This window comes from Vulpes lagopus, chromosome 4 (assembly GCF_018345385.1).
Source record: "Vulpes lagopus strain Blue_001 chromosome 4, ASM1834538v1, whole genome shotgun sequence".
Taxonomy (NCBI): Eukaryota; Metazoa; Chordata; class Mammalia; order Carnivora; family Canidae; genus Vulpes; species Vulpes lagopus.
The window spans coordinates 62160136-62174830 of NC_054827.1; the positions used below are offsets into that span (position 1 = coordinate 62160136).

Consider the following 14695-nt stretch of genomic DNA (forward strand, 5'->3'; position numbering starts at 1 on the left):
CAGGTGATGTCAGCTGCATCCAAGAAAGGAAAACAGGAGCCTCAGTAGGTCTTTGGTGCCACTGAGGCATTTGGTTACCCTCAAAGAAATTCCCTATCCCCAAACCCCTGAGCAGCATCACAGCCTACGCCACATGACTCTACACTGTTTGCTAATAATATACTGGATTATTCTCCTCTGTCTAACCAACTTAACCCCAGGAAGCATGCTATTCACTGTTCCTCACTGATTTTTCATGGCTATAGGAACCAAAAAAATGAAATCACGTTGATCCTCAATCTTGGACAGTTTTTCAAAAAAAAACTTTAAAAGTCAGATTTTGCTAGAAGGGATCTATGGCCTCAAGAAGGCTGCCATGTTTAAAATACCTTTCTGTGTGCCACAGTGAGAGCTCACAATGGATTATTTTATGGCCACAAGCACTGACTCAAGGTAGAAAGACCCAATCTCACCTTCTTCTTCCATACAGTTTTTAAAAAGCAATTTTTAAAAAATAAATAGACCTGATAGTGCACAGTGCAAAGATCTTACTTTATTTAAAAGGCTTTATCATTGTAGTTTGCAACCACCTGGGGTGACCATGCTGGCACCCTATTCTCATTCTGTTGGGCTGAAGATTTTTCCAAAGTTCCGTGGGTGATTTGGGCAGCCACGGTTGATAACTACTCATCTGCCTCACTCTTGCCTATTTTAACACTCCTGTGGAAGGTAGGATGTCCAGCTTCTTCTTAGCAAGCCACACCAGCATAGAGTTCCCAGAAACCATCAAACTTACTAATGGCAAAAAGACTGCACATAATTATTGGTATACAAGTAATGCACACAATTTGATGAGTTTAAAAAAAAATGCCTACACTTGTGTCACCATTATGTTATTGAAAAATTTTTAAGGATAACATGTACAAGAACCTAGACAGAGTAGGTTTTCGGAAACCAGAAATTCTAGGGTCTCAATAATCGAGTTAATGAACATGGTTTGCAGAGTTTATGGCCATCATCCTACTTTAATTGTTTATAGTTGCCCCTCTCACTCTCAAAACTCTCCTCATGTGGATAATAAATAACATGATCTAAAAAAATAAAATTAAAAGCCTGTATAATTTTTCTGCCAGAGGTGAGTGGTTTATATCACAACAAAATGTTTTATTTAAAGGCATTACACACCAATAATTTTTAAGTGAAGAAATTAAACTTTAAAAGCGCGCAAATTAGAAGTATAGGTAACTTGGCATATAATAAGACGCTTCTGTCGTGAATGTCATTTTCTTACTAAAAAAATGATTCATTCCTTTTTTAGGTAAATAAATATCTTTAAGTATAAACGTTCCTAATTAAAATGGTCTGTAAGTCAAAAATATCAGAAAGATCGAAAGTGTGTATTCATCAGAGCTGGGCAGCATCCACAGTTACTGAAATTGTTATTAGAAGAACAGATAATTATACTCTTTATGTGTTCCATTTCAATAAATGTGTTTTTGCAGTTGGGTTGCTTTTCTTACCAACGTATACAATAGAGACCAGAAGTTTTATTATCAACGAAAGTATATGAGATCAATCAAACACAGCAGAAGGCTTTTATAATGAGGGCAAAGGAGAAGGTAATAACAGAGTGTTATAGGTTCTCCATTGTATATTGATCAACTGTTGTTCATTTTCCATTAAGTTATAACACATAAAAGGCACAGCTGAAGCTCTGGCATTTTTAAGTCGCTTTAGATCTTGTTGAATGAACACCTTGAACATGGGTAATGTTGGCCACCGAACCCTTTAGCAGAGAGCAGCTGAGCTGCTGCTTTGTTCAAGATGCTGTCTTAACGAAATGCAGATTTTCATACCTCTTTTGGACATTTCCAAGATGTATTGTTTCTGGGGGGACTCCCCAGGGACAACCAAATCTGCCTCCAGGAAGCCGTTTAAAATCAAACTGGCAGCATATTTTAGGATCAGGTCCGCACGTATGAGGGATGTCATAGCTGTAGAAGGGCATCATGTGGCAAAAAATATCTGTGCCAGATCCCAGATCTAAAATAAAGAGCCAACAGACAAACCTGGATTTATAAATTTTGTTTTCCCAAAATTGTTCAGAATGCCAGTACTTTCTATATATACATAATGCAAGCTCGACCCTAAATCCACAACCTAATTTAACTACTACTAAGGCGTCAACTCCAGCGGCATTCGACGGCCACCAGCCTGAAGGAAGAGACTCACATCTCAGTCTCTGTCCAGGTCTTCTATGGGAACTTAGCAGAGACCCATCAGGAACCAGCATCTGCTGGCCTGGACAGATACAAACCGAACAGAAGCAAAAGTTATCACTGGCTGACCCAAAATTATGGCCACATCCATCCCTGGCTGCTAGCTCCTGCCACACGTGGGTCCCCATCAGTAACGGGACACACTGAGAAAGACCACTATGCTAGCCGCAGAGGAGGGGTGAGAAGAAGAGAGGAAGAGAAGGTAAAGGAAGAAGGTAGAAAGGCTTGTGAGAATCCTGGGCAAAGTCCAAGCATTTCTTGCTGTGAGGAGAAGAAAGGGCAACCAGAAGAGTTCGCAGAGTCTCCCCGATGTTCACCGATATAGAACCACTGGGACTTTTCACCAAGAGAGCAGCACAGAACAAGCGAAAGTACTTTTCAAAGCCAAAAATAGCAAGAATGAAAACGAAGCAAACGAAACATATACAGAATGCGAGCACTGGTTCCCAACGCACAACTGTTTTTAATCAATCCTCGATGCCAGCAGGTGTCATCACGGCCCTTGAGAGGTCAGCAGCCTGTCACCCAGGGATGAGGGCCTTAACCAAGGGTGAAAAAGTATTATCTTTGTAGGCTCCTGGCCTGTAAATACTGTAAATCCCCCTTTATTTACATATGGCTCCCTGCTTTTCAGCAATGGGTTATGTGCTGCTTTTATAACAAAGACAGACACAACAACTACAACGAAAACAAAAAGGCGACACGCACATTTTTTTTAAAAAAATGAAGATTACTGCTTCATTAAGAACCAGAACACACAAAGCAGCTCAAATGAGTTCCAAAACACAATTTTGAAGCAACATGTTCAAATCTATCTGGTAAGTGCTAAAATATTCCAGTTCTATCTCGTACTCCATTAAGTTAATTACCGGCTCTTTTCTATATTTTAAAGCTATTATAATTTGTATATTTCTGTGCTGGAAACTATTTCCCTGAATCACACTGGAATGTGACATCATGGATGCTGGTCACTAACGCTTGCCATCCACACAGAGGCCCTCCCCGTGGCAACTTTTCTTCCCTTTGCTGGTAGATCAAAGACACACTCAACATCTCCACTCCTACACCTCACACCATACTCTATAGCAACTCGTTTACACATTTCAGTTTATCTGCTGCAGTTGGTCTCGTCTTTTATCAAATTAAGACTGTAATTCCCTTACAGGTAAGGAAATTTTCTTTATTTCTTCCAACCGTGGCATTAATTATATGAAAGTACTTAGTAATTTCTTGCTGATTGATATTTACGGGCAATTTTCATGTAGGAAACAATGTTAAATAGGGCCTCTTCAAATTAACAATCTTTTTTTTTTAAATTAATATGTTCCTTTGCATTTGATCAAACCATATAGGATATAACCCCCTGCAAGTTCTTGTTTTTCCTACAGGTTTTGTTTTCCAGAATAAAAAAATTATATAGTTAATTTCTTTCCTTATTAATAAAAAAAAAAGCAGTACATATAAGGAAGTTACTGTCTGGATTTACAAATGAGTTTTTGAAAACACTTAAGGGGGGACCTAATTTTCACAGGAAAGCAAGAATGATGCAGTGCAGTAATTTCTGAACATTGTTTTAGCAACAAAACCCTTTTTGCAGATGAAATCTTACTGAGAACTCAGTACCAGGATGGCAGCAAATGCCAGGGAGTTAAAATCCTGGGCTTCTGAACTGCACAAAGCTGGATTCAGATCTCGCCTCTGTACCTACTACCTGTATGACTTTTGGCAAATGACTTCACAGCTCTATGCATCCATTTCTTCACCATTTTTTAAAAGGGATAAAAAGAGAATCAAATTTAAAGGATAAAGGTTTAGTGTGAAAGTAGATATAAAGCATACAATACAATGCATGGCCCATAATAAGAACTCAATAAAGAAAAAGAAATAATAAGGTATTCTGAATTAAATGAGTTAGGAAAGGCAAAAACCTCTCAAGAAGGTAAATCCTCCCCACTCCCCAGCAAACAGCTATAGAAGTATGACCTTGGAACACCTGTGCGCCCACAGAATACAGCGTGAAAACAAGCAATACGGGTAACAGGAGGGCTTTTTCCTCCTGTTCCAGGAGGACAGGATAAAGGTTTTAAAAGGCAATTCTTACTAGATGCAGAGACAGGAAAGACAGGAGGAGGAAACACTGGCTGAATGTGAAATAAATGACTGGATGTAAGTTCTAACACATGTTCAACTTTGTGACAAAACAGGTTCTTTTCAAAACAGAAGCAAATAAAAGCATTATTTACAAAAGACTAATTCCTTACATTTATTTACTTCCTTTGGGCATAAAAAAGAATCCACAATGTTCTCTAGATAAATATCCCCATCACTGCCTAAAAGAATCTTAACACAAATACGCTGGGGAAAAAAAAATTTTGAAGAATGTGTATCTTTAAGCAAGCTAATTTTCAAGACACTCTGAATACAACCTGTAACAGCAGGAGTTCATAACCCTCATGAAATAAATAACATCTAGGTCAAGTGAGATCTTCCACTTTCATCAAAACCTACATACCCCAATTCTGTCTCCAAAAAAATTCCAGCGTTTTATGCAATGCAAAATGTTTCTTAACTGCATAATGAACTCTCTGAATAAGCATGTGAGAAAATCCAGCACGTTTGAGAAGGTAAGCCATTGTTGGTGAATGTCCAAAAGGATCAATAGCCCAACCGGACCGAGGTTTCACTCCTGTTGATAAAAAAAATAAGCGTTATTTTTTAAATTGATAATAAAATGAGGGATCCCTGGGTGGTGAAGCGGTTTGGCGCCTGTCTTCAGCCCAGGGCGCGATCCTGGAGACCCAGGATTGAATCCCACGTCGGGCTCCCGGTGCATGGAGCCTGCTTCTCCCTCTGCCTGTGTCTCTGCCTCTCTCTCTCTCTCTCTCTCTCTGACCATCATAAATAAAAAAATAAATAAAAATAAAATAAAATAAGATAATAAAATGAAAAGGAGTCACAACACATTCAGAGCCATCAGAGTTCTGTGGTTTTCTGGGTTTAAGGACAAAGGATCTGCCCCGAGTTACCCTTTAGCATACGATCCCGGCGGGGCTCCCAAACAGGGAGATGTCACCCCTTGCCGTGTCTTCCCAGGCAGGGCAACTGCACCGGAGGTTAGTCAACTGGAGCTGAAAGAAGCACTCTGGCATCTTAGAGGGATTGGAGAGCTACTGCCATTTAGTGGTGCTAGAGAAACAGAGGACCAAGCCCCTGCCCTCTGAGACCTCCAGTCTGGTTTTTCCTTGAGCTGGATAACCCAGCCACTTGCTATGTAATAAAGAAAAGTGAGCGAACGTTATTTCAACTTGTACCCCCTCAATCCCAACGTCTTTCTTTCATATCGCACAGCTCAAAATCTGCCACTAGCAGAACTGGCCAAAATAGCTGTACTAAGATCCATTAAATCTTAATGAAATATAATTATAATACAACGCTGGTACTTTCTACCTAGAGAAGATTGATTAGAATTTTTCACAACCGACTGTCAGCAATCCTAAGAGCCACTGACAGCTCAATTTCACAAAGGGTACAATGTAAAAAATAAAAATAAAGATTGGAATTAATGAAAGAAGACTATTCATCTGGCATTATACAAATCTCATCATATTTATTCAGGACCCTCAAAATAAAACTTATCCATACAACCTATATGTATCTACCTAAGTACTAGGACTGTGTGCATTTTTTTTTTCAGTCAAATGCCTGTTTAGCACTTTCCATACACTTAGACGATGACAGGTTCTAGGATGACAAAGATGAATTCATCTTGATCTGACTGCACAGAATGTCATGCCAACAGGTGTTAATACAGAGTGACAGAAAAGGGAGGGAAGGAAAGAACTCTGTAGAACAATCCTGAAGATGAGCAAAGAGCTGAGAAGCCAGCAAAGGAGACGAAGGAGAGAAAGTCAGAACTCTCAGAGAGAGGACCAAGGGTATGTGTCAAAACTCAAAGAACTGACCATCTATTTTTGCACGTCACCTATGTAATTCACTTCTAAGAACTGAAAAGAGGTCTTGAACTCTCTATTTAGTATTTTGGGGGCTTTTTTTGTGGTGCTATGGTTTAACAATTCTGGAACTCTTTTCCATGTATTCCACGATTGAGCAAATTTAAGACAAGGGAGCCAGGTTTCACGCCATTAGGAAAAGGAACTACCGAGTATGTAAATGTGGGAGAGCAGAATGTACTTTGTGACAATGAACTGCAATAGGAGGCATGAGCACTAACTTATGGTTTGGTAACACCCACACACCCACACTCACTTTCTAGCTCTGCCCCAGGAGGGCCTAGATGCGGAGATAGCTCAATACCAATGAGCACACCTTAGCTCCTAGATGGTGACTTCTAAACGCTACGCTCTATTTAAAAATAACCTTAAAGAAATGGCCACCCAGGGAAGTGGCTGGAAAAATGCAAGATAAGCCCGGAATATATACTTTAGGGCATAAAGTAAAGAAATGATCAAAGAATCATGGGAACATATTAAAGTAACTCAGGAGACTGCCTGTGGGGGCTCCCACTACCCAAATTTGTGACAACTGGGGCATCAAAATAAACGACAGTCCTAGATGATAATTCATTGAATAAAATAAGAAGCCAAGAGATCCATGAGCCCCAAATAAGAAAATAAAAAAGAAATAAAAAAAAAAAAAAAGAAATAAGTAGGAAATAAAGGAAGTAAAAAGGAAAGGCATTCCTTTCAGTAGAGTGCCAACTAAAAAATACAGAGTGAATGAGAGAGTTAGGAAACATCGATGGATCTCAAAACTACAACATGCAAGTTTGATGAGAAATAGGATATTTACCTAATCTCAATGTGTCTCCCACAAATAAGATATTAATTAAAGAAGAAAAATCTAATAGTCTAAATCTATAGCAAAGAAACTTAAAAGACACAAATTAAGCAATTGATGGAGGCTGGGAGCCCCAGTATCAGAACTGGGAGATCTCACCAGCCTCCTGGTAGGAGGTGCTGAGAACAGCAGAACATCGCTGCAGTGACATCTGAGCAAAATAAGTAGGATGGATTAGGTTAGGGTGGGTTAGGGTAGGTTAGATAGGGAGGAAGGTAGGCAGGGAGGGAGGGAGGAAAAATAACCTGAAGCTAATCTTGAGGAAACAGACACACTCAATAGAAAGACTTTCTATCACAAACGGTCTGCACTCCTCACAAATATCAAGGTCAAGATATTTTTTAAAAGGCTAAGGAGCTAACTGTTCCAGATTAAAGGAGACTGAAGAGATGTTATAACTAAATGCAACATAGGACCATGGTTGAATCCTGGACTTCAAAGAAAAATGTTTTAAAAGTACCTTTTATTAAAAAAAAAAAAAAAAAAAAAAAAAAAAAATTCTATTGGCACAATTTGAATACAACCTATAAGTTAGATGCTGCTAACATTCTGGATTTGATAACAGTCTTCTGCTTATATAAGAAGAAGTCCTTATTCCTTAGAAAATACACAGTGAAGTCCTGGAAGATAAGAAGATGCCTCCAACTTAAATGGTTCAGAAAAACATGCATATGAATCTAAGCACGGGACGTATGAGTTAGCCTTCCCAGCTGTCACACAACTTTTATAAGTTTGAAACCATACCAAAATTAAGTTATAGAATAACAAAAGGTCGCACTGTCCTAAAAAACAAGGGCAGAATTAGTTTACAAGTGAGAGTTGAAATCATCGAATTCTACAGTGACGTCAGATTTTAGCATCGTTAGTGACATCGTCCACAGCAAACTCACTTGATCCACAGGAGCGACAACCCAGCTTCAGTGGACTGAAGAGTCCCTGGGAGGTGATGATCCAGAAAAGAATATAAAACCTATTTTTAAAAACTTTGATAAAAAAAGAGGTGAGAGCTAGGCAGAGACCTAGAAAGGATGCCAGTATCCTGCTAGGGATTTCCTTGGTATGGCAAGTATTGTTTTAAAAGGGGGTGAGGGGCGAACTTAGGTAAAATTGCAGCATTAAAAAAACCAAAGTTTTACAAAGAGGGCATGTTCACCAATAAAACCGGGAAAGATTGTGAAAAAGTTTTTGTGTCATCAAGCAAGATGAAGATTACTAAAGTATGTAAAAGTAAAAATTGTCGGGAAAAATGACAAGAAATGGTCATTAAAAGGAATAAATAGACCTCTCAATTTCTGTCAAACCTAAGAGACTTAAAAATTAGAACATAATATGAATAATTAATAAAACTGAACTATTCCAAATTTTTTTTAAAAGATTTTATTTATTTATTCATGAGAGACACACAGAGAGAGGCAGAGACATAGGCAGAGGGAGAAGCAGACTCCGTGCAGGGAGCCCGACGTGGGACTCGATCCCGGGTCTCCAGGATCAGGCCCTGGGCCCAAGGCAGACGCCCAATCACCGAGCCACCCAGGTGTCCCAATATTTTTCATATTAAAGCATATGAGAAGTCAGGAACAGTTAGAAAACTGGATCTTTTGGGCAAAAGACAATCTTATTAACTCAAATTTTAAAAAGTTTAATGATCATATTAGTGTAAGAGTTCACAAAAGCAGAAATTAACAAAAACACTAAACAATTTAAAAAGCATTCCATAACCAAACATTTAAAAAAAAAAAATCAAGTATCCAAAGTAACATGTTGTTCTAAACTGCTTAGAAAACAAAACATGAATTTATAAGATGTAGCCAAAGTTACAAAAAGAAACTGCATATTCTCAAATGTGTTATCTAAATAAGAGCTAAAACCGTAAAATTCCTAGGGGAAAAAAAAAGAAACCACAGAGTAAATCCTTATGACCTCAGGTGAGACAATGGTTTCTTAGCTGTGACATCAAAAACACAAGTGACAAAAGAAAATAAACTGTACTTCATCAAAATCAAAATTTCTGTGCATCAGGGAACACCTTTACAAAACTGAAAAAAAAAAAAAACCCACAAAACGGAAAAAAATATTTGCAAATTATCATCTGACGAGAGAACTTGTGTCAAAGATACATAAGGAGGGATCCCTGGGTGGCGCAGTGGTTTGGCGCCTGCCTTTGGCCCAGGGCGTGATCCTGGAGACCGGGGATCAAGTCCCGCGTCAGGCTCCCTGCATGGAGCCTGCTTCTCCCTCTGCCTGTGTCTCTGCCTCTCTCTCTCTCTCTCTCTCTCTCTCTCTCTCTGTGTGTGTGTGTGACTATCATAAATAAATAAAAATTAAAAAAAAAAAAAAAGAATACATAAGGAACTCTTACAAGTCAACAAAAAAAGACAGAAACCCAATTGTAAAAATAGGCAAATTTGAACATTTCTCGAAAAGAGATACACGAACAGCCAGCCACTAGGCACAGGAAAGAATGCGCGAGGGCACGAGTGTCTGGGGAACTGCAGTCACAGCTGTAACGGGGGGGCCACTGGGCACACCCCGCGTGGCCAAAATAAAAATGATGTCAACAAATGTTGCTGCGCTCGTGGAGGAATCCGAGCCCCCCGACATTGCCGGGGAGAATCGTAGAATCGTCCAGCCGTTTCGGAAAACAATCAGGCCGCTCCTGCAAAGGCCAAACACGGAGCTACCATGTGACCCCCCCAGCAATTCCTTTCCTGGGTATATACACCCCAAAGAAACGAAAACATAGATCCTCGCTCAGACTGGCACAGGTGTGGGGTGGGAGGATGGGGTCCCTGGAGGTGGGCATGAAGGAGGGCACGTGATGTGACGACATGCACCAGGTGCTGTGTGCAGCTGATGAATCACTAAATTCTACGTCTGCGATACTACACTCTATGATAATCAAATTGAAATTAAAAAAAAGTTTTGCTGGGTTAAAAAAAAAAAACTTCTACAAGTATGTATAGCAGCATTCTTCACAGCAGCCAAAATGGGGAACACTCTAAATGTCCATCAAATGAAGAAAGGAGAAATAAATGGTCTTTCCAAACAAGATAATATTATTCAGCTATAAAAAGGGATAAAGCACGGATACATGTTCGTTCATGTTCAATATGAACATGAACGTCATGCCAAGTAAAAAGAGACCAGTTACAAAGGCCATACCGTACGATCCTGGGTATGTGAAATGTCCAGAATAGTTAAATCCATACACATACAGAAAAGCATATTTGAGGGCGCCTGGGTGGCTCAGTCGGTTAAGCATCTGACTCTTGATCTTGATTCGGGTCATGATCTGAGCATCCTGAGATCGAGCCTCATGTCGGGCTCCGTGCTCAATGTGGAGTCGGCTTGGACTCTCTCTCTCTCCCTCCCTCTGCCCTGGTGCCCCTACAGCCTGTCTCTAAAATGAATCTTAAGGAAAGAGAGAAAGAAGAGAAGAGAAGAGAAGAGAAGAGAAGAGAAGAGAAGAGAAGAGAAGAGAAGAGAAGAGAAGAGAAGAGAAGAGAAGAGAAGAGAAGAGAAGAGAAGAGAAGAGAGAAAAAAGAAAAGAAAGGAAGGCAGCTCAGTGGTGGTGTGGGCCTGGGGGCATGGAAGGTAGAGCCAGAAAGGAGCGTGACTCTTCATGGGTAAAAGATTTCTTTTGAGGATGTTGAAAATGTTCTAAAAATAGACAGTGGTAATGGCTGCACAACCCTGTGAATATACTAAAAAGTATGGGACTGTTCACTCTCTCTAAGTGGGTAAATTCTATGACATGGGAGACGATACGGTTATAAGAAGAAAATTTATGCTGAGCAAAAGCTGCCGGATACAAGAGTTAGTCCATATATACGAAGTTCTGGGATGGGCAAAAATAATCTACAGCAATGGAAATCAGAGAGCAGTTGGCTGCAGGAGAGTAAAGAGGATGAGGGAACTTTCTGGGGTACAGAAAATGTGTCTTAATTGGGTATATTTATGTGCCAAAGCCTGTACTCTATAGCTAAGATTTACACATTGTGCTGCATATGACGTATAGGTCAGTAAAAGCTGAACATAAAGAGAAAAATCCCCCGAAACTGAGGTTTATAAAGGAAGAATTCTTGGTTTAGAAGACAGTGAAGTACTTATGTGACACCGCGTAGGAGGTCCCCAAGCCTGCCACCCCCATTTAGTGGTCTGGTAAGAAAACGTACAGGACTCGGCATAAAGTCCTACTCACAGCAAGGATTTATTACAGTGAAAGGCTGCGATGCAAAATCCACAAAGGGAAAAGGCACGGAGGGTACGGCGTCCACGGAAAAGCCAGTGCAGGCTTCTAGGGGTGCGTTCCCTGCGGAGTCACGCAGGATGGGTTCAAGCCTCCAGGCTGTGGCCGCCGAAATAACCGTGACAACAGCGAAATGCGGTCCACCGAAGAAGCTCCTGAGAGTCAGTGTTCAGGGTACTTTTTTTTGGGGGGGGGGGGGGGGGGGGGGGCGGGGCTGGTCATGGAGCTTTGTGGACATTAAGATCCCAGGCTTCCAGAAGGAAAAGAACTTAATTCAGGATCACAGTAGTATCTGTAGTGACCAGCATACGTTTTTACAGAGTTTAAACACAGTGAACCAATTCCATGGTTTCTGTATGGTTAAGTACGCATGTTTTTTATTGAAGTTATTTCTCAGCATTTCTGATTTTTTTGCTATTTAATTTTTTTTTTTCTGTGTTAGTGAGAAAAAAATCCCTGCCACCCCCATTCATTCTTTCTTTATCTTCTGGAATAATGCAAACTTAAAAGGTGTAAAATTAATACAAAGAACTCCCATAAGCTCCTCAACCAGGTTTTATCAATTATTACCCTATTTGCTTTTTTTTTTTTCTTTCGCCACACTGCTGCTGTGATTGCTGTTATTATTAGAGTAAGTTGCAGATATCACGCCCGTACAGAAAAGAGATAACGTGGCAGGTCTGAAAGCACTATCTTTAGAAAGGTCTTGCTTGGGAGGCTTGCCCTTGGCTGACATCTGGGGACTTGGATTTCTCAAATGCTACAAAACCGTACTGAGATGTGAAATAGCTGGAAAGAACTGCACGCCATGTTGCAGGAGGCAAATACTAGACACCACAAAGATTAAATGAGTGTCATGTTCTCATGAGTCGCAGCGAACATCTGATTTCACTGGGGCAGCCTTCTCGTACCCACATCTTGCGGCAACAAGAGCCTTCCTCCCCTGGAGGACCTACGCACGTGGCGCCAGTGAAGCTGACCGTGCCTTCCACAGACTCCTCTCTCCTTGACCAGGTCCAAGAAGCTGACTAGGCCGTGGCGACAGCAAACCCTAGACCTCTGGCCACAGAAACCGGCTCAGAGTTACACAATTAAGGCCCCGTAAGCCAATCAGGCAACATATTAAGGAAAACTTGTCCTGATTAGACGGAGAAGATGAGAATCCTAGCTGCCTATGACCATCTTACTCCCCATGTGAAGAGAACCTGGAGCAGACTAAAGCTATGCACAAAAGGAGCAGAACCAAGTAGCACCTGGGTGGCTCAGTCGACGGAGTGTCCGATTCTTGATTTCGGCTCAGGTTATGACCTCAGGGTTGTGAGATCAAGCCCTAAGTTGGGCTCCATGCTGGGTGTAGAGCCTGCTTAAGATTTTCTGTCTCCCTCTCTCCCCTGCTTCTCCCCCAACCCTCTGTCTCTTAAGTTAATTAAAACTAAATAAATAAGCAAGCAAGCAAAGCCAAAAGAGACAGTGTCCACACAACACAATTTGAGTCCCCTGGATCCAACCCTACCTGAAGCTACTTCACACACCTGGATCCAACCCTACCTGAAGCTACTTCACACACCTCTGGATCCAACCCTACCTGAAGCTACTTCACACACCTGGATCCAACCCTACCTGAAGCTACTTCACACACCTGGATCCAACCCTACCTGAAGCTACTGCACACACCTGGACCCAACCCTACCTGAAGCTACTGCACCTCTGGAATCCTCCATGACAAAACTAGTATCTTCCTTTCATTCTTCTTTCTCTTTCTTAGTCAAGTAAATCAGGTTTTTGCCTCTTCTAGCCAATAGTTTTAACTAACAAAAAATTAAAATCCCAGTGTTAGAAAAAATTATTCTAAAATTAGTAAGAATAGTACGCAAAATAATAGATCACAGAGTAGATGACCCTAAAAGTGACCATATTATGTTTATGTAACCTAGCTTATGACTGAAGAGACATCATAAGTTAATGTAGGATAAAAAGAAAATACGAGGAAAATTGGTTATTTAAAAAAATAATAGAGCCTCATCTCACACATTGCCCAAAATTAACTGCCCAAAGTAGTCCAAATGAAGGAGAAAGACATCAATACATACCTAGATTTTTTTCCAGCCACTGATGTCCTTCAATTAGCTGGTCAATTATGGCAAAATAATGTGCAGCAGCTTCATCTGGCATGACCCAGCCACCTGTCACGATTTCGAACTGACCATTTTGTAGCAAACTAGAGAGAAAATAATATAGGAGTTTATGATAACATATGCAAGAAAAGTTCAAATAAAAGATCTAAAATAGCATAGACACTAGGGACAGCCTGTAAGCACATAGAATTCATACTAGTTACAAAAAAACAAAACAAAACAAAACAAAACAAAAAAAACCTTTTTTTTTTTTTTTTTTTTAAACCAGGGAATAAATTTCAACTTTGGGGCCCTGGTGATAAGACATCCTTAGTGAAGTGTCTGTGGTGACTCCTCCTTTCCAGGCAAAGCCACAGCAGGTCACTCTGGAAGTTCCTTTTCATTAGGTTATAATCTCCCGGACAACTTCCAAGATCCTGATGTCAGGAGACACATCTGAAATATTTCTGGAACCTTCCAGAGCACCTAGCAAAGTGCTTTACTTGCAGTATACGCTGAATGCATGCTTACTGGAAGACTGTCATTTTAAGCCTGATATTTGCTCCAATACACCTGCACTGAAAAATCAGTATGTATTTTGGTCCTTCTGACTATGGAAAGTTAATCATGCAAACTACACAAAAGTAATAATAATAAAGGTAAAAGCGAGTACTATATTCCCCAATATAGTATATAGGGAATATAGATCATAAGCGCTTTGGCTCCAGATTCAGTTAAAATGTGTCTCTATAGTTTATTTTGCATTATTGAGTGAAGAGCTCTAACATCGCCATCATCTGTCCACGGGGTACTCCTTTGCCATAATACCATACACGGTAAGCATATCCCCAGCCCTACGACAAATGAATTGTTACAAGAAGATCCCTTCCTCCAGGAAAAAACAAACTCATAGACTGATAAATATTTGAAGAAGTACCTGGGGAAGTACAGAAGTCAAGAATTTAAGCAAACACCTTAAATGCCATGGACCTGGCAGTAAGATGGTCTGAAAAGTAGTGTAGAACTTCAGAAAGAAAAGCAGCTTTAATAAGGACGCGCAGCACATGACACCACCCCTAACCTCCAAGTGCCAAGCCAAATTTAGTAGACGCGGCCCAGAGGCATAAGAGATAAACATTTCCTTACAAGAGAATCCTATAAGAGAGTCCACAGCATTGACACATCTGATTTCCTTAAACATACGCGTAATCGTATAA

General features: G+C 40.3%; 1 protein-coding gene across 1 annotated transcript in view; it reads right to left on the reverse strand.

Moving 5' to 3' along the window:
* The window catches only part of MAN2A1 (mannosidase alpha class 2A member 1), a 161144-nt gene that overhangs the window by 87554 nt on the left and 58895 nt on the right, over positions 1–14695 (reverse strand). Inside the window, exons 5-7 of the mRNA XM_041752130.1 lie at positions 13455–13582; positions 4771–4944; positions 1836–2022 (exon numbers count right to left, since the gene is read on the reverse strand). Coding sequence (XP_041608064.1) covers positions 1836–2022; positions 4771–4944; positions 13455–13582 — 489 coding nt within the window. The remainder of the gene's footprint in view (positions 1–1835; positions 2023–4770; positions 4945–13454; positions 13583–14695) is intronic.